The sequence below is a fragment of the Indicator indicator genome, chromosome 19, assembly GCF_027791375.1.
Source record: "Indicator indicator isolate 239-I01 chromosome 19, UM_Iind_1.1, whole genome shotgun sequence".
In the NCBI taxonomy this organism is placed as follows: domain Eukaryota; kingdom Metazoa; phylum Chordata; class Aves; order Piciformes; family Indicatoridae; genus Indicator; species Indicator indicator.
In genome coordinates, this window is record NC_072028.1 from 17013369 (window position 1) to 17039680 (window position 26312).

Here is a 26312-nt window from a genome sequence, read left to right on the forward strand (position 1 = left end):
ATTAATTGGCTCTGTTGATGTAACCCAAATGACTGCATCACTCTGAGGTGGCCATTGTGGAAGATTCTGGGAATCTCTCAGGTGGCTTGAAAGGTTTGTGTCAAAGACCTAGAACTGAATTTGATATTTGGTGTGGAATCAGAATATCAACACAAATATTTGTCCATAGAAGATGGAATGAGTAAAGTGTCTGATTGCTCTAGGCTTTAGCAGCAGACTGAAGGGTGTGGGACAGGATGGGACTTGGTCTTTAGTTTGATAGAGTTTTCCTAATTACATTGTCTTGGCATCTATGTGATATTCCTTCTGTTCCATGGCTGGCTTGGATTTTTTGCTTAGCTGCAGTCTGCTCTTTTCCTTAGGTTCTGAGCACTCACTGTGATTAGAGAACAGACCAGAATGGGTTTTGTCCAGTTCTTTACCAGTAATTGAAATGATGGGAGAAAAGCTCCATGTGTCCCTTCTTATTTCATCTACAGATGGGCTGATTGGACCCATTGTTTGTAAGTGATGGTGTGGTGCAGTAAATTCACTTTAGGTAGCTGTACTCTAGATGGCTTTAAATGAACTGCAATTGAGTACTGGTGAAGCATAGCTACATAGTGTTGGTCACCTTGGTGAGGTCCCAGTTTACTTCACAGGATCAAAGATACATACCATATACTAAACACTATTAGCTAAGCTGTCAAGTGTACCCAGACTAGCTCAGTGATGCTTAGAAGAATGAGATCACACCTTTGCTTTGTGAGACTTTATTAGTTTATATTCACAGAAGTGATGAACAATACAGTTTCAGCATATTTTTGGAGAACAGACTGGTTTTGTTTCTCACTGTTCTAAAATCCAATTACTTTGTAATCTGAAGTAATTCACCCTTTTCTCTACATGAAAATGTAGGTAGTAGTAATCATGATTGATATGAAGGGCAAATATGAGTCTAAGGAAAAATGTCAGCAATTGGGATATTTTCTGTAAGGACAAAAGTCAAATTCTTAAAAATTTCCTGAGACCTTCAGTTCACAAGACACTTTAGCACGGACTAGTGAAAGTATTTTGTGTTCCCAAAACACTTATGTGTTTTGACAGGTCTTTCGGATATATTTAGCTGAAATTTCCAAATGGAAATTGCTTGTTTTGAATATACTTAGTTGAGATTTATTTTCTTTTTTTTACAGTTTAGAAATGTCTTTCAAAAATGTCTTTGAACCATTTAATAAGTTGAAACTGACCTTTTCCTCCAACTTTTATGGTTTCAAGAAATCAGGATATTCTGGGGAAAACGTGATGCATTGAAAAGATCCCAGCTAAATCTATTGAAGATTTATTATTTATCATGGACCAAATCTTGCTTTCTGTACCTACATAAATAGTTAATGAAAATGCATCCAAGCATAAAGCATGAAGTATTTGGACCAGTGTTATAAAGTGCTTTGAGCTGGGAGAAATAGAAGCTGGAACATGGAAGTTACATTATAAGCAGAGTTATTTTTGTTCTATAGAAAAACTTTTAATTGTCAAAGACTTTAAAAAGGAAGTAATTCTTTTCCTTTTCAGTCTTACAAGAGTTAACTTCAACACACATTACTGATATTTTATTGCAGTTGTCAAAACCTCAATGCTACTGTTTTGATTACTGAGATACAGGCAGAGATCACTTGAACAATTAAAGTTTCTAAATAATATTTCATGAATTGTCAAATTGAGCATGAGCTCCCAGTGGAAAGAACTTATTTTGAAAGTTGAACTTTTGATGCATAATGTCTTTACCAGTTCACAGCAATGCTGACTGGAGTATACAAAAGCATTTCACAAAACATGACAACTTGGGCTTTATGGATGTACACTGAGCCCTTGGTTGCTGTTCTCGTATTAGCAATTTCCAGGTTAATTTTTATGTGCAATACTTCCACATGAAGCATCCTAAAATAAATATATCTACCCATTCTTTGAGTTTCTGTATAACTTGTACAGTTTAAGTGCCAACTCTGTCTATCCTTATATCTATCATGTTAGCCAAAAAATGACACAGAAAGCTTTTCTGCAAATAAGATTTTCACTGATGTAAATAGATTTTTGCTATTTGCTTGTATTCATTTATACTGTTGATGAATTTGGTCTTCCAGCAGAGAGTTTGGTAGGTCATTCCACACCAATGAGGAAAAAAAGTGCACAATAGCACAATCTAAAAGTAAATAAACAAAACCCTCTGTGGGATTTCTGCTCCATGAAACATTGTCGTGTGACAATTTCTTTTTAACTTCTTTTCTTTTGCCCTCCATCTGAGCCTGTATATATGCCCATTAGGTTTTCTTGGAGGCTGTAGCAGGCTAAACCACTCCCTGCTGTAATAGCTGCTACACACATTGGTCCTGTCCCTTTTGTCCTACAGAGAGTAGTGTTTGGGAGGTACTCTAGGAGAAGAATCCAAAGATGTGGAGTGTATTTTCGCTCACCGCATAAGCCTGGGCTGTCTGTATTTTTCCCTTTGTAATTAGCCCCTCTCTCCATAGGTACGCAGATACCTTTTCACCTGGAAATGAAACAATGAGCAAACTTGTATGAATTGCTTTTGTTTCCTGACCACTTATTGCTAAAACACCAAAGTTTACTTTTAATCTTGTCTATAATTTTACAAAATCCCCAGCGAAAAGGAGCTGATTTACGTACAGCTTAGCCTGAAGCACTTGCGTCACTGTACAGTTTTGTATTGCTTGCTTAATAGACCACAAAAGTCAACATCTCTTTGGAAGAACAATTTGTGCTTAAAGTAGTCACAAATTCCGAGAGATCCTGTTAAGGCAGGATGTTGTGAGAAACCCAGAACTGGAACAAAAACTCTTGTTTCCTAATTATAGTGTTAATACTTGGGAAACCTTAAGCCACTATGATTTGGTTTATGTCAATAAAGGCTTGGTTTTTCGCCTTTCTTTCTTGCCCATCCTGCTTTGGGAAGTTGGAAGTAAGTCAACATTTTTAGCTGCAACATACAGGGGTTTAGTTGTCTATTATTATGAAAACAGATGCAAGATTACATCTCTGGAAAGAGACAGACAATCTGCATTTAAAAGGTCTTTAATTTAGTGAGGTCGGAAACTTTAGTTCACAGGTTTATAGAGTAAATGAGGTTGGAAGAGACTTAAAGAGTTCTCTAGGCCCATCTCCTGCTTGAGGCATTATAATCAGTGAGGTCTGATCAGATTACTCAGGACTTTAACCAGTTGTAGCTTGAAAACCTTCAAGGATGGAGACTACACAACTTCTTTGGGCAACCAGTTCCATGACTTGGCTATCTTCATGGAAGAAAGTTTTTTCTTGTACTTGATCAGCATCTTGCATATTTCGGTTTGTATCTGTTCCCTCCTGTCCTCTTCCTATGCAGCAGTCTGAAGAGCCCAGCTCTGTTTTCTTGCTAACTTCATAGATACTAGGAAGCTGCTGTGAAGTCCCCTTAAGAGGTCCTACTATAAACCTTGATGGTGCTCTGCTTGCTTTCTGAGATCCAGATGGAGTCCAAACCATTAACCACTATTCTCTGAATCTGCTTTCTAAGTGTCCATTCTTCCTGGGATGATCTTTTTTTTTTCCAGCAATGGTTATTAGACAAATCCTGTCTTTGGTCACACGCACAAAACATTTGGTTATTTAATGCCTTGATTAGGTTCTACATAGGTGAAATGCAACTGAATCATTAGTCTTGTAAGAGCATAAAAGTCATGTATAGCCATATTCACACCAAGTTTCAACTATCACTTTCAAGTTTACAGATTTAAAATATTAAAATAATAGCAAGCCTACATTTTTGCATCCGTGTAGTTTGCAGCATGAACTCACTTACAATGATTGTTATTAAGAGCCTGCCAATGTATATTTTACATCAGTCTAGATTTGGAGTAGGAATTTTGATAGGTTCAGTGCTGAGTGGATTTACTTTTTTTTTTTCCTTAAAATAGGAAAAAGTCATATGGTATAAAACTGCTCGTCTTGATCACTTTCTTCATGTTAACTCACTAACTTTCCTAGGATGTGGCATGCTGTGGTGGGTTGAAATTTCCCCCCAACATTAAATTTGCCAGACTGCTCAGCAAAATGAAAGCTGTGTTTACAAGCAAAACTACAATAGAATGCAATGAATATATACAAATATACAATATTTACAGGTATTTACAATTAATAAACGGCACAAGAACCCCCCCTGGCCAAAGACCAGGGGAAGCTAATAGCTTCTCCCTCCCTGCCTGCCCCTACCCCCTTGTACACAAAAGGGACAAGAGAAAAGAGCAGAGAGATATTTTGTTAGACTTAGCCAAAACAATGCTGCCAAGGTGAAGCAGAAGCAAGTTAGTATCTCCTAGCCTGAGGAAAGCGAGAAGAGAGAAAGATTGTTTTGTACGAGTAGTTTAGGTCTGTTATCTTCTCCAATGGGATTGTTTAGAACTATCATTATTTTTCTTTTTACACATTTTGCCACTTTCTGTTCAAGATCTGGGAAAAATATTAAAGGCATAGCCTAAAACTACCACACATGCAATATGTGCTCTTTCAGAGGTGTGCTGTATACATTTACACAGGAAATTAAGCACAGAAGCTCATATAAGATCGATGAGAAAAAGCTCATTGTGAGCATGTCATAGTATTACAAGCTGTATCAGATTCATGTGTCCAGCATTAGTTTAGAGAAGGTGCATGAAAACCAATGTATGGTTGCCTGGTTTCTTCTTGAACTATCAAATACAGAGCCACACTTGAGCAATTTTGAGATACGAACATAACCCTCCTGATAATATCAAACTCTTGAGTTCTTCTGACAGCCACAGATAAAGCCAGTTGATTTGCAGAATAACACATTGTCCATTCTTCCAGACAAATGAAATTACTGTCTTTACCTGGTCATATTGAAATGATTTCATTTTATTTCAGGAGAATCCATTTCTAATAGCATACAAATTTTTTAGCAGTTTCTGTTGTGATTCAAAGCAACAATGTGTGTTTGCCTCTCGGTTTTATTATCTTTTGAGAAGTTTTAGTTTCAATTACCAAGGTAAAGCAAACTGAAGATATGCAAAGGTAACGAAAAAGGAAACAAAAAAAATGTGGTTTTTTTTTTATATCTGTTTGAGGCCTCAGCTCTTATGATAAAGGAAATTGAGCAAACTTGTGGAATAAAATATTAAGTCGCATTTTTTGAGTGAACCAGAGAATGATTGATGTAGTAAAAACATAATAAGGAAATCTGGGAAGCTGATAAAGAGTCAAGTGTATGAACGTGGAACACAAGCATATCTGAGGCTAGAAGAGGTATCAAAAAGGTCAAAGGGACCAGCTAAGTGTCCTTTGGAAGCTCATTCTTTTGGGGCTTGATCTTACGCCAACCACAGAGAAGAAGGAAGCAGTAGTAATTGAATGAGTCCAGAGATACTTAATATGAATTACAGCAGTAGACAAAAGGTACTGCTGACATAAAATGGAGCAAATTATGAGTACAGCTGAGGACCTTTAGGGTTCATAGGGCCTAGCAGATTTTCTTTATTACTGGTAATTCCTGAAACAACAAACAAAATTTTTATTATGGATCATATATTGTAATTTTTTTCACCAACAATTAATTAAATGGGTTATCTATATTATTAAAGAAGGAGGGAATTTATAGAGGACTTAATAGCAGATATGACTTATTTGATCATTCCAAGAATCTGGGATCAAATTTGCAAGCAGTATCCTGCTCAAATTTCTCTTCTAGGCTGCTGTGCTCCAGCCTCTTGAAAGCTGTCTGTTATCTCCTAGCCATTTGTTATAGTATCCTGTTCTTGGCAATATGCCTACTATTTAAGGTTACTTTCATTAATCAGCCATAAGTTAATTTCTTTGCAGGCAGAATCTCTGATCTCATTATGTTGTCTTTATAGGTGAAGGCCTCAGGTTGTTGGTTTGGGTTTTTTTTCACTTTGATATCACTGTAAGAAGATATTCTTAAGTGAAAGGGCTTGTGTCTCTGGGGACTCATTTGGTAGTCTTTGAAAAAGCAACAGTTTGGGCAATCGTAAAGCAGCATTCACCTTTTTATGTAAAAGTTACAAAATACAGGGAGTGATGCAGCTGTGGAATGTGGATCATGTCCTTAAAATAACCTGTGAGTTCTATGCATTGCCTTGCAATGCTACTAGAAGAATTATTCTCACAGGCTGCCTGGTCTCAGGGCTAAACACACAATCAAGTCAGTGATAACATGACAAAATCATATTCTGTGCCCAGTGACAATGCAATTCTTTTTCTAGGGGTTATGTGTGTATGTTAGCTAATAGCTGTGACTCTCCTTGTTACACTCCTTTCTGATAGTTTTTTTTATCAGAGCCAACACGTTTAAAAGTGTATATGCTGATCTGTGTCGCCTGTGTAGTACATGTGTGCTTTGAGATGTTTCTTTTCAGAACAGGACAATCACTTTTTTCTTTTTTTTTTTTTTTCTGTTATTTCCTTCTTTTTCTATTTCTTTTCCCTGAGACAGATGGCCATTAGCAGTACATTGGAACAAACTTGATATGTTGCATATACTATGAGTTTAATGTTTTTTCCATTGCACTTCATTTCCCTAATGCTACCTAAGGTATTTCAAGAAATATGCATCCCTGTCTTCTGTCTTTCAGAGTTAACTTCAACTTGAGCAATAAAATCTGGGTGCTTTTTAGAGCATTAAATCTGGCGAGCGGAAATTTGTCATGATGTCTTTCAGGACCACCAGGTGTATGTCAGAGAGTGGGAAAGTTGCTCCACAGGTAACTCAAATCTCTGTGAGCAAGCCTAGTACATGAAGAAGCCATTTGTATCCCACTGAGTCCCATCATGTTGAGAACATCGCTGAGATTACACAAGTCCAATCTACGGAGCTGATAAAATGGCTGCAGCAGGGTGGCAACCATATGACCTGAATCACTGTTTCTCATGCCTCAGAGGCTCTGGCATTAGAGGGGGGTTTAGATTTTTATTTGTTTTGGTTTTAGAAGGGTCAAAGCTACCATTCTATTAAACCAGGCAGCTGGAAAGTGGTTAGGTGGAAGAGTTCAAGAAATAAGCCACATTGCCTCTTGGGTATGGAGTGGAAAGACTGGGTCAAAGGTAATATATTGGCAAAGGTCCTGAATGTCTCTTTCCATATCTTACTTAGGGTTGTCCCAGTGCTTTTAGACAGAATTGTTGTCAATGGGATTGATTAGATGTTTTGATAATCTGGCAAGTTTCCTGATGTGTTAAATCTCCTTTTTTCACGTGATGTTAGGTGTGGAAGAAGTATATGTAACTGCAGAAGTAACTCTCAGTGGACACTACCAAAGTATGGCCTCTTGCCATCAATTGTGCCATGCCTGCCAATTCCAATTAGTCATTGGCTAGTCACTTTTATCACTTTCTAGCAATTTTGTGTACCCTACTAATACATTTGGTACTTCTGGAGTTTTAATTCATGTTTTTATCAGAAGAGATTACACAAAAAGTGGTATTTCCATCAGATGTAATAGAAGTCTGAATTAAATCTCTCTTTCACTTACAACATGTATTCTTAATTGCATATTCAAAACGAAAAGTGAGCAAAGAAAATATGCAATCCAGGTAGGACTAGGTGATCTTTTGAGGTCCCTTCCAACCCCTAACATTCTGTAATTCTGTGATAGTAAAACTTTATATTTAAAGCAATTTGTCAAAACAGGAGCAAATGTAACATTAGAAGTTAAAATTTTAACTTAATCTTGAAAAACACCCTGACTTCACTTACGCTTCTGATTACTTTTGTCTGGTTGTTTGATATTTGGTTTATGTACAAATTTTTACTGTGGAAGATATTATCAAGTTTCCTGTCTACTTTAGCTTGTACTTTGAAGCAATTACAATGTGAAAGGAAGGGTGTGATTTTCAAGACCTCTTCCTATTTATTGGTGTCTGTGCCTATACAATAACTTCTGGATGTCCCATTGTCCATCAGCATGAGCACAGAAGAGCTGGTTCTCCAGACAAGATCAGATGTCCTTGCTAGTATGGTCTAAAGGGTCTTGTGTGATATCCCACCTAACTGACTGCTCATCACTGGCAGCCACAATGGAGAATGGTGGTAGGACAGCCTGTTAGCTTTGCTGCAGCCCATGAGATGCTGTCCAAACTTCCCGTCAGTCAAAATAAGACCTCTTACAGCAAGAAATAGGCTAATGATTGTATCTCTAGTTCAGCAAATGCACAATAAAGAGGTAGATTAGTAGAGATGAAAAATTTATTGCAAAGCTGCCACAGTATTATGAAAAACAAAATGATTTCATTGAGCGGTAGTTCTGTTACCATAATCCTAATGATAAACTCTGTTACAATAATGATAGCAGAAAAACTAATTGCAGCAAGGACAGGACAAATCTTTTTTAATCCTCGTTGTCATCTCAACTAAATCCAAACCTATTTGTATTAACCTCTGCTGACAGAGTCACATGATGGACATAATTTCTTGTAATTCACCAGCAGTAGATCTAACCTTTCTTCATAAAATATTCATAAAGGCATGATTCTCAATGATTTTCTGTCTCTTTTCATATTTACAGCTTGTTGTCTTCTTCCTTTTTACTATAATTTGAACACAGTTGAAGTCAGATAGAATTAAAGTTAAATTGCTTTAGTGGCTACAGTACCTGAAAGCAAAGAATAACTAATTGAAATTTCTTACAAGTAGAGATCATGCTCTATTCTGATCTGACAGCATTAAACAATCTGAATGTCCTTGCCTTTCGAGGGGGGAAATAAACCAGCCCAGACGAAATAGCATCAGTTCCTATCGCTTGTGTAACTACAGAACTACTTGAAGTGTGTGTGTGTGTCATGTAGCTGTATAAAAACCCATATGGAGCTAAAGGTCTGTAGTTTCACTGGTTCCTTAGACAATATACTTGAGTCTTGAAAAGAAACGCTGTGGGTTTAATTCCATTAGGGGTAATTAAGACTAACCATTGAACTCAATTCCATTTTTACTACTATAAAACCGATATATAAGGTTGTAGGTAAATCAATTTTATTAAGGCAGTGTAGAACTCATATGAGATTTGAACTATGCATCTTTTTCCATCTAAGAAGTTTAAATCTGAAATATATACTAGCTGTAGAATGACCACACTGCCCAGTGTTTTTTTTTTAATGAGGCAACAGGAGTCTCTTAATGCAAGTATAAGGTATACTCATAGCATGGTTTGGGTTGGAAGGGATCTTAAGATCATTATTTCCAACCTGGCAAATATTAAACAGAAATTCATATATTTAAGATACTGTAATGTGAGAAATTCCCAGAAATGCTTTAGACTGGTATATTTGAATTTAAGATGACTAGTTAGCTGTGGTATCATGCTATGAACAGAAACTGTGCATTTGAGAAGCTCTAAGAGACAATTTGGTATCATCATGCTCATTTTTTCAGAATAGATTGTGGATAAGTGCAAACAATAGAAATGACTTAAAGTAAGCATGGCTTTAAAAGGCAATGCTTTTGAAGTAAGCATAAAATGTGATGCTTACTTTGTCTTCATCACTTTGTTGTCCAATTCTGGGTGCACATCAGCCAGTAACTGAGCTGTTAGGACCCTGCCTAACATTTTTCAGGTAGGGCTGTCATTCCTTCTGTGAGCAATCCCTCCTGTCTAATGCACTGAGCTGTTGAGAGCCGTCAACTCCCATTTTCGTCACTGAGAACCAAATGTTCAGCACCTTCTAGCATTAAATCTCTAGAGAGCAGAGGGTTCTAGCAGTTCCTAAATAGTCAGATATTGCTTTCAAATTAATGAAGAGAATATCTTAAAGATACAATGGTTATTACTTTTTTTTGCCTTTTTTTCTCCTTTCCCCCCCCCTTTTTTTTTTTTTTAGAAAAGCAGAGAAAGTTCTTTCTATTCTTTGATAATCAGAGGAAGATTACTCATGAAAAACACATTTCTCAAACAAGTTGTCATCTAGGGAAGGGATGGGATGAAGAGGCATTAACTGACAGAGCACCTTCTGAACTTTGAAGGCAATTTTTTATTTAATGACAGAATTTCGTAGATTTGCCTAGCACGCCAATAATTACATTTCCTTGTGTGCAGGGAAAACACACAGAGCTCAGAATTCATGCACATACTGGAAGCATGAGCTTAGTCTATTTGTATGTGTCTGGCACGCCGTTACAAGTCGTTTCCAAAAAAACTTCCTTGCTGGTGATGTGCTCCAATCTCCTGATTTATGGCAATCAAAAGGAACAAGAAAAGTTCCAGTTAGTATGCCAAAGTTACACTCTTCTTTAGCAGAAATGAGTCTTGACAAACTTTGAGCTTAGACTGTCTTTGTGTTTAGAGAATTTGATTATCAACATAATTATATTGTCCATAGCAATTGCAGTAGTGAACTCTGTACAGTAATTGAAACTAAATACTTGAAGTGAATCTCAGACACTTCAGCTTGTCTAACTGTGCACCTGAAAAGGCTGAACACAAAGTTAGCAGTCTGCTGAAAAACTTGACTTTCCATCAGTCCTTTGGCAAGGGCAGGAGGTTATTTGGGCTAATAAAGCTGATCTTGTGGGTAGCCAGTGAGGCCTTTCTGTTTCCCAGGTGACCTTGGTCCTGTAATGCACTGTAAAGGACTGACTTTGTCCATTAATAGTTTGTTTGAGGGAGCTGGAAAGGTGACTTGTAATACAGCTGCTTTTTTCCTGATTCTTCCATAATGACATTTTGAACAAGCAGATGATGTCCTTTGATTCAGTGTGACCTTGTATGTTTTGGTGATTCCACAATGGTTTAAGAGAAACAGAACAAAGAAATTATAAACATGTTGTTTACTTACATTTCATATCTTGATTTTTTTTCATAGGTTACATGATTAATTAATAAAATATGTGTGTGTGTGTGTGTGTACATTCCTTTTGGGCAATTCTCTCTTCAGTTAAACCAATATATATTAATAACTTAGACTTATACCTGTCTATAACAAGTACAAAAGAATGGAGAATATGGATGCTTCTAAAGGTTTTTATTCCCTGTGTCAGGGTTTTTCTCTCCATGGTGGTATTGGGTTCAAAGGCTAAGCTGATAATTTTGGGGTTTTGACAATAGAAATCTTCTGTCTTCTTTCATTCTCTTGGAGTATCCCTTCCAATTGGAATGTGTAATTTTACAGCCACATGTATTACAAGGTCTTGCTTGAAGTAAGCTCATTAAATAACAGCTGTGTAAAAGTTTGAGCATCATTGTGTTTAGGATTTTTATGTCAGCTGTTTTGACTTCTGTCACATGTTACTAAATTTTATCCTTTTATCCCTATGCTAGCTGTGTAACTGCATGGTTTCCAGGAAGGAATCTTTTGTTGATTTGAAGATGTCAGAAACCAAGAATATTCTTTTTCTTTAACAGTTTGTCCCAGTATGTCATTGACTTCATTGTAAAAAGGACAGGCATATTTGAATTTCTCTGGGCTCTTTTTCAAATTCTAGCTTCCTCTGCTAGACAAGAGAGCTTTCATACAAGATATTTTCCTTCAATCTATCAGTTTTAAATCTGAGAAGTGAAGCAAATTAAGCTAATCATTATAACATATTTCCCACCTGTCTCCACTGTCTGTTTTCTCTGCTATTTCTAAAAAGATAGAAACAAGGTTATTCTGTGTTACTCTCATATTGGTCTGCCTAATGAAATGCAGAAGGATTAGGTACTATAGTGGGAATTCGAAATTCATTTTGCATTGTCCCTAAAATGTACCTCATTTTCAGATGCAGTGGTTTTAAGCACAAAGTCATTAATTTTACATTTATCTTTCTTCCTATCATTGGATACAGTTCTGTAAGACATTTGCCCTGGCAGGACTAAGTCCTGTCCTCATGCTTTTTAACCATATCAGCTTCTGTGCTATCTGCAGCTGCTCACTGCCATGTGCCTGATGCTGGCCACCATATGGGACTCTGGAGGAATCCCTTATGAGGGTCACCATTCAGTAGTGATTCCCCACTGATGTTTATCACTATAGTACTTGAGAGCCACTACTTACTTGCAGTGTATGTTCTGTTGACATTCAGTGCTACTTCAGCAAAAATTACCACTCACTAGCTAGTGAAAATCAATCCATCCAATGCCTTCATATTTTCTTTCACTAACTGAACTTGCCATCTCAGAGGGTTTGTCCAACAAGATTTATTTTCCAGAAAGAGCATACCATTGGCATACTTTGTATTTTTTCTATTATCTGTTAAATCAATCCCGTACCAGCTTAATGATAAGCTACAGGACCTGTAAAATGCCTGGATCACTACATTTCCTTTGTCATGATAGTAACTCTTTAACAGTCTTTAAAATTTCCAGAATTCTAACACTTGGCTGCAGTGTTCTTCAGTCTGTTCTAAGTTAATAACACAGCATGGTGCCAGACATTAACATCTCTAAAAGGACTGGCTGCATGCAAAGATGGATACTGTTCTTTTGTGTGTGTCTTCTGAAACAAGCTGAGAAAAAAATGTCTGAATACTGCTAAAAGCTTCCTGGCAGAGCCATAGCTGACTTCTACCAAACAGGTTTTTTACATCAGTAGATTATTTGATTTCTAAAATCCAGAGATGCAGGGAATAACACTTTTCATTGTTTCTGAGTAAAAAATACAAAAGGCAGACTGGCAAACCAGATTTTTGAAGCCCCAAAGTTTTAATAATGCAAAGGTGTTTTTTTCTGAAGATATTCTAAACCTTCCAGTTAGAAAGGTCACAAATATCTGTAGAAGATTGGCACCTGGGTAAAATTGTGAGACAAAAGGTAAATGATCAGTATTTTTCTGATATCTTGTCAGGAAGAAAAAAAAAATTAGAAGTAGTGCCTGGAGCATCCTCAAGGACTGAAAGTGAACCAGCAGTACCAGTGTGGTTCATTCTGGCTAGACAGACAAGGCAACATTAAGTAAACTGAGCCTAGCAAAGTCATTAAGGCTTGGAAAAGGGAGACCAAGTTGATGTCTGTTAACAGAAAGTATCTAACCCAAACCTGTCACTGTTTGGGAAGGCAGCAGTGTTCTACGTGCTCAATAGCACTGAAATGCTAGAAAAGCTGAAGTGAAGTGGAAAGAACAAACTCTGTAGGAGAAGGTCTATGAAAATGGGCTTTTTGTCTTGCTGAGGAACGTCATTAACTTCTCCAGGTGCTCTTACTGGCACTTCAATAAACACTTCAATAAACTTACAGGGAGTGAAATTTCCCTGTAGAACTGCATATATCAGAGAAATACAAACTACAAATTAGTAACTCCTCAGGAGTACTTAAGAAAGGAAGAAAGAAGAAAGGACACCTCCTGGTTTTGCACCAAAAAAAGGAGGATTGTGTAGCTGTTGCCCAAATGCTTAATGTTTACAGTAATTCCCTGGTATTAAGACAGGTTAGAGTAATAGCATTTCAGCAAAGAAAAAGGTGAATGCATACTTTGCATTTTAGATTAATATAATCACAGTATTATTTGGAAAAGCAAACTAATTAGGGGGGATATTAGGTCAATTTTATACTCAGGGAAGCTGAGTTTCTTGTAACACAGGAAGGGAAGAAATTGCATCAGCAGTTCATTGAAAGGAATGACTAAAGTAGCTCAGCTGGCAAGCAATAAACTAGGAAAAATGGAGTCTGAAATACAAAATTCATAGACAAAATTCATAGTTTAAACAACTCCTCTTTAGCTGACACAGAACGAAGGAAGACAAAACAGTAGGTCACTTGTGAGAGTGATGAAATTGATACTTTTCATTAAGTATATGTTGATTTCCCATGAATCTGCACAAAGTACAGAGGGATGTGTGGCTCATGGCTCCCAACAAGGAAAGAATTCTGTTTCCTCTGGCTCAAAAAATTACACCATTATCCACAGAGCTTGAACCTGACAGTGTGGCTACTATGTAGATTTACTGCTGGTCCGGTATGGTAGTCCTGCATTACTTCAGCTAACACATAGGAGATTCTTGCCCATCCCATAATGAATTAGAATGAGTCAGTGGAGTACAGGGACTGGAGACTAAATGCAGGGATAGGAACTGCGGTAGGAATGGGGTGGTCACTTCTTGAGACAAGTTCCAGTTAATCGTGTATGTGGACAGCTGTGCATTGAGCAGTGATGAAGAGACCACCTTGGGGCTGTCTGTTTTAATGTTTTAATCCTTTGCTGAACTTGAAATATATTTGAAAGTTTCACTGAACTAAATTAAATTTAAATGTATGCCTGTACATTTTGCTCAGACTTGATAGAAGATTTAATTATGTCCTTAATTAACTAATGTGAGAGGTCTTTGTAATTCTGATGTAATGTTTTAAGAGGAATCATATGACAGAATAACATAGGACAGCATTGCAGGTCAAGCTGCACAGATGTCCACTTTTCTCGTTAACAAACTTCAGGTTTTGTAGCCATTTTCTAATAAAGAATTAGTCAAGAGAAAGCACAGAAATGTTTGAGAATTAATTTGAGTTGTGCCTTGCAAATCCTAACAAAATAATCCATCTGAACTGCACTTAAGGCATTGGCACTGTGTACTTTATTATCATTAGAGTGTTCTCTATGGCAGCAACTTCATCCAAGAAGAAGTTCAAGAGTAGTTGCATTATCTATTGAAAAGCAATTTTTTACTTTCTATTGAGGCAGGATAGTTTTACGAATAACTCCAGAGTTTACTCCGAAGGCCATTTCAGTCGTCCGTAGATCTTACGATATTATGTTACCTGCTTTCGTTTCGAATTCACAGCATAAGAAAGAAAAAAGAATGACATAAATTGGATGTTAGAAGAGTTCTGAAGATAGACATCAGAGGAATTCAAGAGTAAGAAGAGAACTCAGCATTATTTGTTATTTTCCATCGTAAAGTAAAAAAAGAACAAAGCATCAAAAGCATCAGTAGTGAGAGCTAGCTCAAAGCCAGGACTATATATCATAGCATATAAAACAAGGGACCTGGCACAACCAAAAGGTCTAACATCTTAGTCTGTGGTTTAAAGTCATTGATATTGCAGTCAGAAAGGTTCTTTAGGCCAAGAAAAGAATATGCAGAGCTATATGCATTGTTGCAACAGACATTTTAGGTTTCACCCACTAGTAGCATTTTGGGTGAATACTCAGCTGGGTGAATAAGTCTTCATGGTGCTGAGAGAATTCAAGTCCACTGAGAGAATGTTATAGATCAGGATCTTGCACTTTCTTTAAGCACTCACAGAAATAATGTCTGTGAAAGCAGGGCAGGATAAGATGCATGCAGTTTATTGTGTGTTTCAACTGATCGAATGCAATTATATTCCATAGAGGAAAGTGTAGCCCTGTCTAATAAACTTTAAGTCATCTCTCACTCTGTACTGGAATTGTAGTTGGTATTAAAAAATATTGCAACATTACCTTAATTGCAAAATTTTGAGTATAGTGATGCTGAACTTTCACACATAATTTCTTCCCTTAATGCAGCTGAAAATAAGTAAAGAAATGTGTTTATTTGCATTTGTGGTAGTTTTAGGCTATGCCTTTAAAATTTTTCACACTGTGTTTGGACAGTTAAAATAGAAAAGCATATTTAACATTGCTATATATTGTTTTCTGTCGTTTGAAATGCAAAAGGTAAATAGAAAAAAATCTGAGGTCGTTGGTAATCAGAAGGATTTACTCCACTTACAGAAGTAGAAAAGAAGCATATTGAGCATATTGTTGTCATATGATTTTTATTTTTGCCTGTAACATTTCCTGAAACATCAAGTCTAGTTCTCTGCCAGCACTGGAATTTTCTTGGTGTTATATTTTCATAGTGACTTATCCAGAAAATATCAGAGAATAAAGCAGCAGCCGTGAAGAAATTCTGCAGTGATTGAAATCTGATTAGTTACATGAGGCTTTCTTTTTTTCATTCCTAAAGTTCTTTTTCCTCTTTTTGAGCCTTTCTGCCTTTCTTGTATCTGTTTTCTCATTTCCCTATTATTTTTCCCCTTCTGCTTCTGTTTGACCTCCAGTTGACCTAAAGAAAACTGTGGTTTAGTCCATAGGATTGCGTTGCTTTTATAGTATTAGTTCCAATATATCTTATAAACATTCTGGTTGCAGGCTACAGCCAAGGTGCACAAGACAACGTAGTTCTGAAGCACAATAAACCTTTTTTTTTTTTTTTAGTTATTCCCTAAGCCACATAGGAGTTCAAGGCCATATCTCTTGACAGAAAATATGGTATGATCTCCTCCTATATATGTGTCTGAGTGTATACATGTCTATGTATAGAGAAATATGTGTATATGTACACATACATATTTATATCACTGAACAACAGTGGTAAGCAAGATCTTCATTTCAGCTAGCCTTGTGGTGGTTTGGCTTTCCCATATGGGGCTTGCTCTAAGTCTGTCTCACTTTCCTTTTGGCTAATGAAATGTGCAGATTCACTGAATGGACCAAAGCTAGTGAGAGCCAGTTTAGCAAGAGCCTGAGAGCAGCTAGACAAGATGTTTCCTTGTTAACTATTTCAACAAAGAGCTGTTCTGTGTAGAATAGCATGTGGAGTCATTCTTGCACACTAGTCGCTACAAATACCAAAGGTCTGGGGTTCTGTTCTGCTCCCAAGTGCTGCCCCACAGAAGTGTCACCTTTGCTTTGGTCCTGATGGAAGCTGTGGGGTTTTGAGGTAGAGTTGTGTTAGCAGTTTCCAGGAAGCACTTGGGGCTGGAAGGATTACATAGCTTTGATGCTGAGAAGATACAGCCCATTTCTGTCCAGTCTGATTCAAAGAACGTGGTTACTGTTAGTTGCATTCAGTCATGTTTCTTTTGATTTTACTTTCCACATCTAAGAAGTAGGGATTTGTCATACAGCAGTTGATTTTTATTAACATGAAAAGTTGTCTTACGGAAAAATGCACGCTCAGCAAGGAAAATGGTTTAACTTTCTTGCAGAAAGGCAGATGTGCAAAGCCTGAAGTTCTTTGGGAAATGGGATTGCTTTACTTTAAATGAGGGGGCATTAAGAGAGCCATCCTTCTGCAGTGCCATGCATCTGAAACCAACCTATGTTTGCATTTTTCCTTGGCTATTTGATGGCCACATAAAAGGAGTACAAAAGGTGAAGTGGAACAGTAAATGACACTGGAAGCATCATTAGCTTTTGGGGTAGCATTCTTCTGGAAAATGCAGTGTCTTGAAAAATGTGCCATACGCATTGCTCGGTCCCAGATCTTCCAGCAGTCTGATACTGGCAAGGGAGGGCATCAGTAGCCCCCCTGGGAAGTGGGCTGGGAAGATTTTCTTTTCTCCTCATTGTTGTTTTTTGTTTCCATTTCCTTTTCCTCTCTTTTTCTCAGTCATTTAACGCTGTTCTGTGCAACAGAGGGGAGCATCTGGCCCCAGGTAAACACCCAATAAAATGAGTGGGGGAAGTTCACAGCTCCCTTGGTGCTATTGCGTCTGTCTGTCTGGTTGTGGACTCAACAAGATAACCATGCATCAATTTACATTGTCCAGGCTATCATCACAACCAGAAGTGCTTGAAACCTTATTTTAATAGAAGCTTAGATTCTAGAGAATACTGTAAAATCCCTCCAAAGGCTCCAAATCAGCAATTCCATCTGTGTTTCTGCAAATGTAGAGGAACAATGCCCCAGCTGATTATGCAAACAGAATGAAAATAGTTATTTTAAAAGTGCATAAAATCAATACTTTGGGGGAAACAAGTCAGCTGTGTTTATACTCAGCATATAGCAGACATTTTGTTTCTTTGTCTGAAAAAATCATAGGAAAGCAAGGATTGCAAGTGAAATAAAACAGCTGATCATACAGTGCAACAGGGGGGAACTGGAACATCAGATGCCTCAGCAGAGGCTTAGAGCATTTTAGGTTCCTTTTGAGAGAATATAAATTATATTGAGGTTGATATATCTCTACATTGTTTGAAGTTGAAGCCAAATATTCTCAGCACAGAGGGAATAGCTTGCATCCCATTGCTGATCATGAAAAGTATATAACTAAATCCGTGTCTGTGGTGCTGAAGATTTCCTCCTAAATGCTGTCTATTTTGGTGTGATGGAATTTTTTGCAAGTATTAATATGAAGGTGGGGAGAGTGTAAAAATATGTATTAATGTGCTTCTTATACAGTGAGGGTGTATTGCTTGGATACATATTCTAAAAACAGGAAACAAAGCACCTGAGAAACAGGCTTGGAATTGAACAGTTTGTAGACCTATAGGTTAAATTGGATTAAACTTCATCTTTCAGCAAATGCTGTGTTATTTATTCAGTGTTTCTCTAGGGGATATCCCTACCCCCTACACTTTATAGAGAGTGGTGATGTTTCTTAATTAAAAAATCAAACAAACATGGAATGGAGGCTGCCCCACACAGCCTTCCTCTTGTGGGAATAGGAAGTGCACTGATTTTTCTCATGGCCAGTTTCTACATCTGTTGGACAGAGGCCACAAAGGAGAGGAAAAACTCTGTCTGGGGAAGTTAGATTCACATCATGCACCCCATGCCAACACTCTTCTCCTTGGCATTGCAGCTGCTTCAGTGCCATCTACTAGGTATTCCCCTTTGGATGGTGGAGTTGGTGGACATGGTGAAGAATATCATTGATGAAGGTCATCAAAAGTATCTGTTGGGTAGAATTCTGTTTATTAATTCACCCACAGTAGTGACGAATATATCATAGAAAGGAACATCTTGTGTCCTCTTTTCCTCCATTCTTTCCACACAGAGCTGGAATATTTCTGGGGGTTTGGGGCTTTGTCCCCACTCAGTAGCTGAAGATAATGTGCATCACATCATTATCCTTTCCCATAGTTTGTCAGCTAAATAGTTTAGAAAGACAGGACTATAATTTTTACAGATTTTAATTAGTACCATAGCCAAAAAAGTATTGAAAATGTATTCTCATTTCTCTACAATTAAGGCAAAGCAAAACATTCTTTTAAAATAGGTTTATGAGTTTTTCATACATTTCTGAAAGTAGATGTGAAATGCTTTGGCACACCACTAGAAATCTTTTTGCAGTTAGACTTCACCAGTGCTTTGGTTGCTGTTATTTCAGTATTTGGAGAATGTTAACAATTTAAGCTTTTTATCCGATTTACAATTTGAGTAATAATTGAAATATGACATTTTCAAGTTTGTGTCACTGTCACTTAAGCCTCTTCAGTATATCAGGTTCATTGATCTTTCTCCTGCCTTTCTGTAGAACAGCAAAATGCACTCTGTAGGCCAGTGCATTAGAAGATGGACTCTACTGTAAAGTCATTCTGTAGAAGCACACAGAAAAATAATGCTTGCTTTCAGGCTATCCCACCAGTAATACCTCAGGATATTTTAGCAGCATTCTCACTTCCAATGGCATGGCTGATTTTAGAGACAGTGACTGTAAACTTTGGCTCTGTAGTAAGGGCCAAAAGCATCGGTGACATGGGTTACTATCAGCTTTTGAAAGAGGCAGCCAGGGAAGATCATCTAATGTGCCATCATCTGCATTTGTACTTGCAAGTTTGTGCAGCTGTGGGATTTTTTTTGGTTTAAAATTTAACTGATATTGGCTCCATCCCTTCCTGAATCTGACATTCTCTTTTCCAATTAATTATCTGGAAACAAATTCATTTTATCCCTTCTAAATATGCAGTCCTGGTCTCAGCCATTACTTATGGCTGGGTACACTCTAGTTATAGCACATAAAAGAATATCAGCAGTTACTTAATGTAAATGGGACAGACTCCTTGGGAATACACTAGGGAGTAGATGTTTAAAGGAATGAAGCACTGCTTTCTTTCCATCTGGCTACTTCATTTCACTGCCTGTTTGGGACCAGTACTTCTGAATCTGGTTTGCAGAATCAAATATTGATGTCATTTATTTTGGTTCTTAAAAGGCAGAGTAAACATGGGAAGTTTTCACTTGCACTGTTTTCACAGTAGGGGCAAGCATGGAACAACTGGAAAGAAATCCTCTCTGCTAAAATTGACAACTTTCTGATTGGTTCCTTGGTTTATTGTTTAGACTGAACTCAATAACTTGCAAAATTCCAGTTGTGGCATGAAAAAAAAATGTGGTGATAAAGTATTTACAACCATATGAAGAAGGCATCTTTATTATTGCTATATTTCCTAAATTTCACTTTGAGAAACTATATTCAGCTTATTTCATTCCTTCCATACTTTCTTTTGGATGGTTTTCAGTATTGCACTTACTAGCTCTTGTCTGTTATGAGTAGTCCCTGGAAAAGCATTTGGACTGAAATCTTGGTCTTAATGAAATCACTGGAAGTTTCAGCTTTGACTTAAGTAGTATCAGGTTTTAAATGTGATGCATTCAGCAGCAGAAGTAAATTTGTCATACTTGTCAATGAGATATATTCTTTGCGGTGAGGGGGCCAGAAATCAAGGTTCACTTCTCTGAGTAATTATTCTCATGTATGTAAGTTCATAATTTCTCAGTGCTTTGCATACCAATTCAGATAGCTGAAAAGACACTGTGTTCCTATGTATATGCTCTGGCAACTAAGGAGGTCATCTTGAAATGACATGGGGTAATCCTGACACTGAGATTAAAGGAGAGTAGTTAGACATAGTTTGCATAATAATTTCCAGGCAGAGGAAAGGTTTGAAGGACAAGGATGAAGAAATCCAAACCTGCAAGTAAAGCTCTGTGCACCGGGTACCTGTACTGTTAGGGTTTGTGTGCATACTGCAGAGCTCTGTGTTGGAACAGTAATAACCCAGAACTGATTAGATTCACCTTTGCAAAATCATTATGAATCTTAAAAATGGAAGATAGAGTTTAGAGAAGCTGCTACTGTTACTCTTGCTCAGAACAGCAGCCATGTTCACAGTGTTATACCATTTTAACCAGTCAGTATGGATTTAATGAATGTGCTTATATTAGTAGTGACCAAGTGCTGGAGTAAGCATGTGTGAGTGAGTGTGTACTTCTGAGCATGCAGAGCAAATATCCTATACTCACTTTCTGATTGTATCAGTTTGTGGGGAAGATAGCCAGACACGTTTTCCTTGACTTTCCTTATGAGTTTCCACACGATCTCCATTGGCATTTGAATTGCCAAGCACAGACAGCTAAATTAGTACCATCTAGGAAGCAGGACTGTTCATATCATCTCCTCACTCTTAACAACTCTGTGCAGTCTGAGCCACAAATTGACCCCTATTGATCTGATTTGACTACGCTTCTGTGGAGTAGACAAATAACGCACTAGAATCCAGGGACCCTAATTCACACTACCTTATTTAGGTTCCTAAGTAATAATTCTTATTTGCATTAATCACATGCATCAGCAGAACCCGAGGCCACCTCCTGGCTTATACGCATTCCTGTTCCTGACAACAGAGCAAAGAAATGTCTGCTCTGAAAAAAAAAAAGTGTTTTGAGTATACTGACACTTGATACGTAGTAGTTGCAAAACTTAACTCTTAGAAAGAAGACTGTTTTCCAAATCAATGGCTCACACATTACTGTAAAATATATCGATTAAAAACAAAGCATAATGTTAGTCATTTAGTCAGTAGAGTGATGCAATACTGAAATAAATTTATCCTTTGACTTTTGCATTAACCTTTTATTGACTGCTTGCATACTCGTAATTAACACACACTTTAGCTAGCTTGGTTAATTTTAGCATCGTGATCAGTGTCCTCTAATGTAGCTGACACCCTGATCATCACAATGTCAGTGGAGCCCAGGGGACCATAACCAGGCAGCTGTCTCTCTTGGTGAATATACACCTGCCCATACTGAAATCAGCCACCCTCCAAGGGAAAGTGTCTTACACTCTCACACAGGCATTCAAGTTTTTGTCATGACTTAGTGCACCTTACATAACTATTCAGATATTGGTAAATGTTAATGAACAAAGTTCATTTGGCAAAAATAGACTGTGAAGTTTACTGGAAAGAGGTAGTAAGAATGTGTACCACAACTGGCAGAGGTCTTGATTGTTTTAGCTAGAAGGTAGGGAACATCGAGTTTTATGCATTTGGCACATCTTTAGACAAATCATCCTTTCTATACTATGTTGGTGACCATGTATTATCAAGGTGGTGAAGCTAAATTGCTCTTAAATAGATCACAGCAATTTCTCTGTTCTTCTGCTGCAACTAAGGTATGAAAGATACCTTTTGATTTGGCATCTGTTCTGTAACTCAGAAATGTGTTATTTCCACTCTTTACACATTTTGTGCATACAGTATCCACAGATTTCATCTACTCTCTTTTGGAGATTTGACTTTATTAACTCAAGTAATAGTTTTAAATTGATATATAACATTTTAATTCACTTACAATATTAAAAACCTTGTTACCACTACCACTGTGCTTTGATTTTTCACAGTGTTTCCCACATGGAGCCTCATGAGGTTTTTAGTGTGTGGGAAAAGACAGGATTTCTGTTTGTCCTGAGTCAGCACTGCTAACTTACATTACCTTTCTTTTCCCAGATACAAAGGAATTTAAAATCTGTGCCTTTGATTGTTCGCTTCAGTTAAAAATACTGCCCTACTTCTGCAGGATCTTTAGGTCTGTTACTCTGCTACAAATTAAAGACTCATCTGCAAAGGATTGTTCTTGCACTCTAGCTCTAAGTCAGAAAGCACAATTGGATGGCTCCATCCAAGCTTGTGGATGCCGTTCAAGTGAATGACTTAATGAACTGTGAGGTGCAGTGATGACTGTGTGGAACCCAGCCCCATATCTCTACATATAAGCAATGTGAGCTGATTTTGATATCAGCAGATCTGACACAGATTGGTCACAATAGGTGACTTAAAATTAAAAAATGTGACTCAAAATTTTAAAATGTCAAGTCCACTGCTCTTCCTGCTAGGAACTGAAAAGAAAGCAATAGAAATCCTGGTCAGAAAGACCAGGGGGCTGTGGGGTTGCAGAACTTGAATATTACAGCATTGCTTTCCTCTTTTTTATACTTGTGCAGAACACTGATGCATTTCTGTCATCAGACTTAGACAGGAAATTTGAGGACCTGAGACACTTCTTCCAGTTCTTCACATGGAATGTGATATGGCTAAAACTTCCCTGGAAGTTAAGGTGCACACTTAGTTGTGGGATGACCTTTCAGAGATGGCTCCCTGGTAAGAAAAAAAAAAAAAAAAAAAAAAAAAAAAAAAAAAAAAAGAAAGTGACAACTAGAATAGATGCTCACAGGCTGTCTGGTCACAGTATTGCTGTAACTGCTGCCACAATTACAGCAACACAGGTGCTCAGGCCCCAAATGTGAGGGAAAAGCTAGTCGATCATTCATGTGAGAGGACAAGGCAAAAAAAACACATGAAAGGTAAGAAAAGGGCTCTGAAATGGTGAGGAAGCTAGAAGTTGGTATGTTTTCCCTCTCAGTGAAAACTCTGTTGTCAATAGCAGATGTGTGTGGGGAGAATGTTTATTATTGTTATTATAAGTTGAGTTTTGCAGACTGCATAGCATGCCTGCAGTATGTACTGGCTGATCTTCCTGATTTATCATCTGCAATAATCTCGACATGGTTAATTTATCCACTTCTAGACTGAAATGCTTGAACTGGAGTATCTTACACTACCCAGCAAATTGAGCATATTCTTTTGTGCCAAGACAGAAAATCGAGCAAGATTTTAAAAGCCTTATACAGTGATGCTGTAATTAGTTTCAGCTTCCTCTGCATATTAATTTTCTCCTGTTTCTTTATATAATTTGGGAACTGTCTTCAGAACATGATGGTACAATCAGTTAAGTACCTCTCAGAACTCATACACTAAACTGCATTTGCTCTAACAACTATTATAAAGCAGCCAGCAAAACAAATCCTCTGTTATTCTGTACAGTGCAGCTTATCAATGCAAACAGTTTAATATTTATGCTAAGAGGATTGTCACAAGTAGCTTCTGTTCCTTTAATTCTTGTTTTAAATAAATAATGAGAACATTTAAACACATTACTCTTCCCAGGGCCCTGAGGTCGGCTAATCTTATTATTTATGAAGTGATGTGCTACATAATAGTACTTAGTGCATGTTAACAGATGCTATTATCAGGGGCTGATGTGGAGAGCTGAAGATATATTGGAATGTTATGTGTTAATACCGTCCTTGCAGTGTAATGTACGATGGATTGAGTGCCCAGGATGCTGGTGCTGCAATTAACCACACACCAACATGGGTGTAAAGCTGAAGTATGTTTTCTCATGGGGATTATGCTGCCATTAATAACTCCCAAGAGAAGACATCTTTCATTTAGAAACAGTGTCTTCCAGAAGTCCAACCATGTAGACAAGGAAGTTGCATGTGTCAATATTTTGAGAATTAATTTTACAGAGGTAAAAGACACAAATATGTTTGAAACAACTTTAAAGTTGTTGCAACAACGATATGCTTTATAGAATATGATTTTTTAAAATGTCATATAAGAGAGAAAAGTGTCCTTACAATTTGCTTGCTATCTCTTTGAAGAACTCAGTAGATCTGCAGTATATACCAAAATTCTAGTAATTCTCAACATTTTTCTTTTGTCTTCTTTTATTGCAAACATAAATTAATCAGCAAAATGGAAACTGTTTGAGGAGAGGGGAAAATAAAGGAGGAGAAGTCCTTCTTGAACTCTGACAATTTTTTTTGATGCAGTATGCTGTATTACAGCCTAATCTTAAAAGATGTGATGGTTACCACTTACAGAACTTTTCTCTGCAGACTGAAATTCAGTTGAATATTATAATTAGACTTCACTAGTATTGATGAATAATCCATTTAATAAAAAACACTGTAATTTAAACATTTTCCTTGGAGACTATCATACACTAACCTCTTAATTTAATTTTATTGAAGTTTTGCCCACCTATTCATCATTGGAAGTTGTTATTAACCTCCATTTCCATTTATCTTTATAGAATTTTCTCCTTTTATATTGCTTTTTTCAGAGCTAAGCAGGTTGATACACTTGTAAATCTCCAGAATCTACAAAGCTAGTCCAGCTTCTTTAATATTGTTTAATCTATCCCCCCTGACCTTAATGCAGTAAATTCAGTTTAATCTTTCTCAATAATCTAGTAATACATTGGAAACTGGCAAACATTTAAATCTGATAATGGTTTAATCACATACTTTAAATAACAGCTGAGATAATGAAAAAATAATTCACCATATAAAGGTACACTAACTGAGTTTTCTCGGTGATTGGCTTTTTGAGAAATCCCTATAGAAAATACAAAGCCTAGAACAGAAATCAGCTTGACTGGAAATGAACAATCCATTTGGTCAGATGTGGTATTACTGGTTTGGTATCATCTTTCTCCTTAAATTAATGCACAAATGTATCCTTGCTGAGTATACAGTTTCTTGATACACTTTTACTTCAGCAGTTCATCTGCTTACCTTTCTTTTCAGATGTCAGTCAGAAGCAGCAGAGAACCTACCAGAAGACCAGAAACCAGAATGTCATCCCTTCTGGAGAGATGATGGATGTAATATGCCACTGCCATATGATCTTGAAGAAATAATTGCTAATCTACAATATCTTGTTCAGAGGATGGAATAACAAGTGACCTTCTAGCCTAGAGTTATTGATGCTCATCATTTGGAGAGAAACCTTTTAGTTTAACATAAATCTTTTCAGCATTATGATTTCTTGATCATGTGTTATGTATTAATACAGTCTTCACACAGTACCTTAGTTACTGTTTCTGTAAAATTGGGGGTTTTTTTATTATGAAACAGGTAGCATTTAAGACCTGAAGTACAGAAAACCATCCTCAGTTCTTTCCTTCTCCACTATAATTCTCATTACCCTACAGGCCATGGACATCCATGTTTCCACAAGTTCCCTCAGCATCTCAGTTTCAGCTTCCATGACATAGCTCATGCCTGTGACAAAACAGAATCCATGACCTGAGCATCCTAATGAGAGGCCATCTTGCAGTGAGTCTGGTGGATGTCTCTAGAATAGAGCTGTGACTTCTTCATCCCCTAACACAGACAGAAGAGCAGGAGATGGTAGACGAAGTCCTTTATGCAGTAGCTTCTCATTGGAGCGTTTTTTTTTTTTTTTTTCAGATGAGGAACTCTGGAGTAGCATCCTGACACAGATCCCAAGACTTTCTTGCGGGTTTTCATCATGACAATGAAATAGTATAGGGAGAGACTTCTGATGTGAGTCTCCATCTCCTGGACTCCCTGGTACTTGGAATTCGGTTCCCAAACATGAACTTTGTTTCTTCACGTTGTGAATCCTATTCCGAGGCCAGGTTTCCTAGTGCATTATCTAAAGAGCTGATGTACTTAAGTAAGGGTTTCCATCTGGGGTATCAGGTCCTCTGACAGATT

The 26312-nt window shown here is 37.3% G+C and overlaps 1 protein-coding gene across 1 annotated transcript in view; it reads left to right on the top strand.

Annotated features, from left to right (window-relative positions):
* FTO (FTO alpha-ketoglutarate dependent dioxygenase) overlaps nucleotides 1-26312 on the top strand; it is a 188245-nt gene that overhangs the window by 159885 nt on the left and 2048 nt on the right. Inside the window, exon 8 of the mRNA XM_054389571.1 lies at nucleotides 25377-25453. Coding sequence (XP_054245546.1) covers nucleotides 25377-25453 — 77 coding nt within the window. The remainder of the gene's footprint in view (nucleotides 1-25376; nucleotides 25454-26312) is intronic.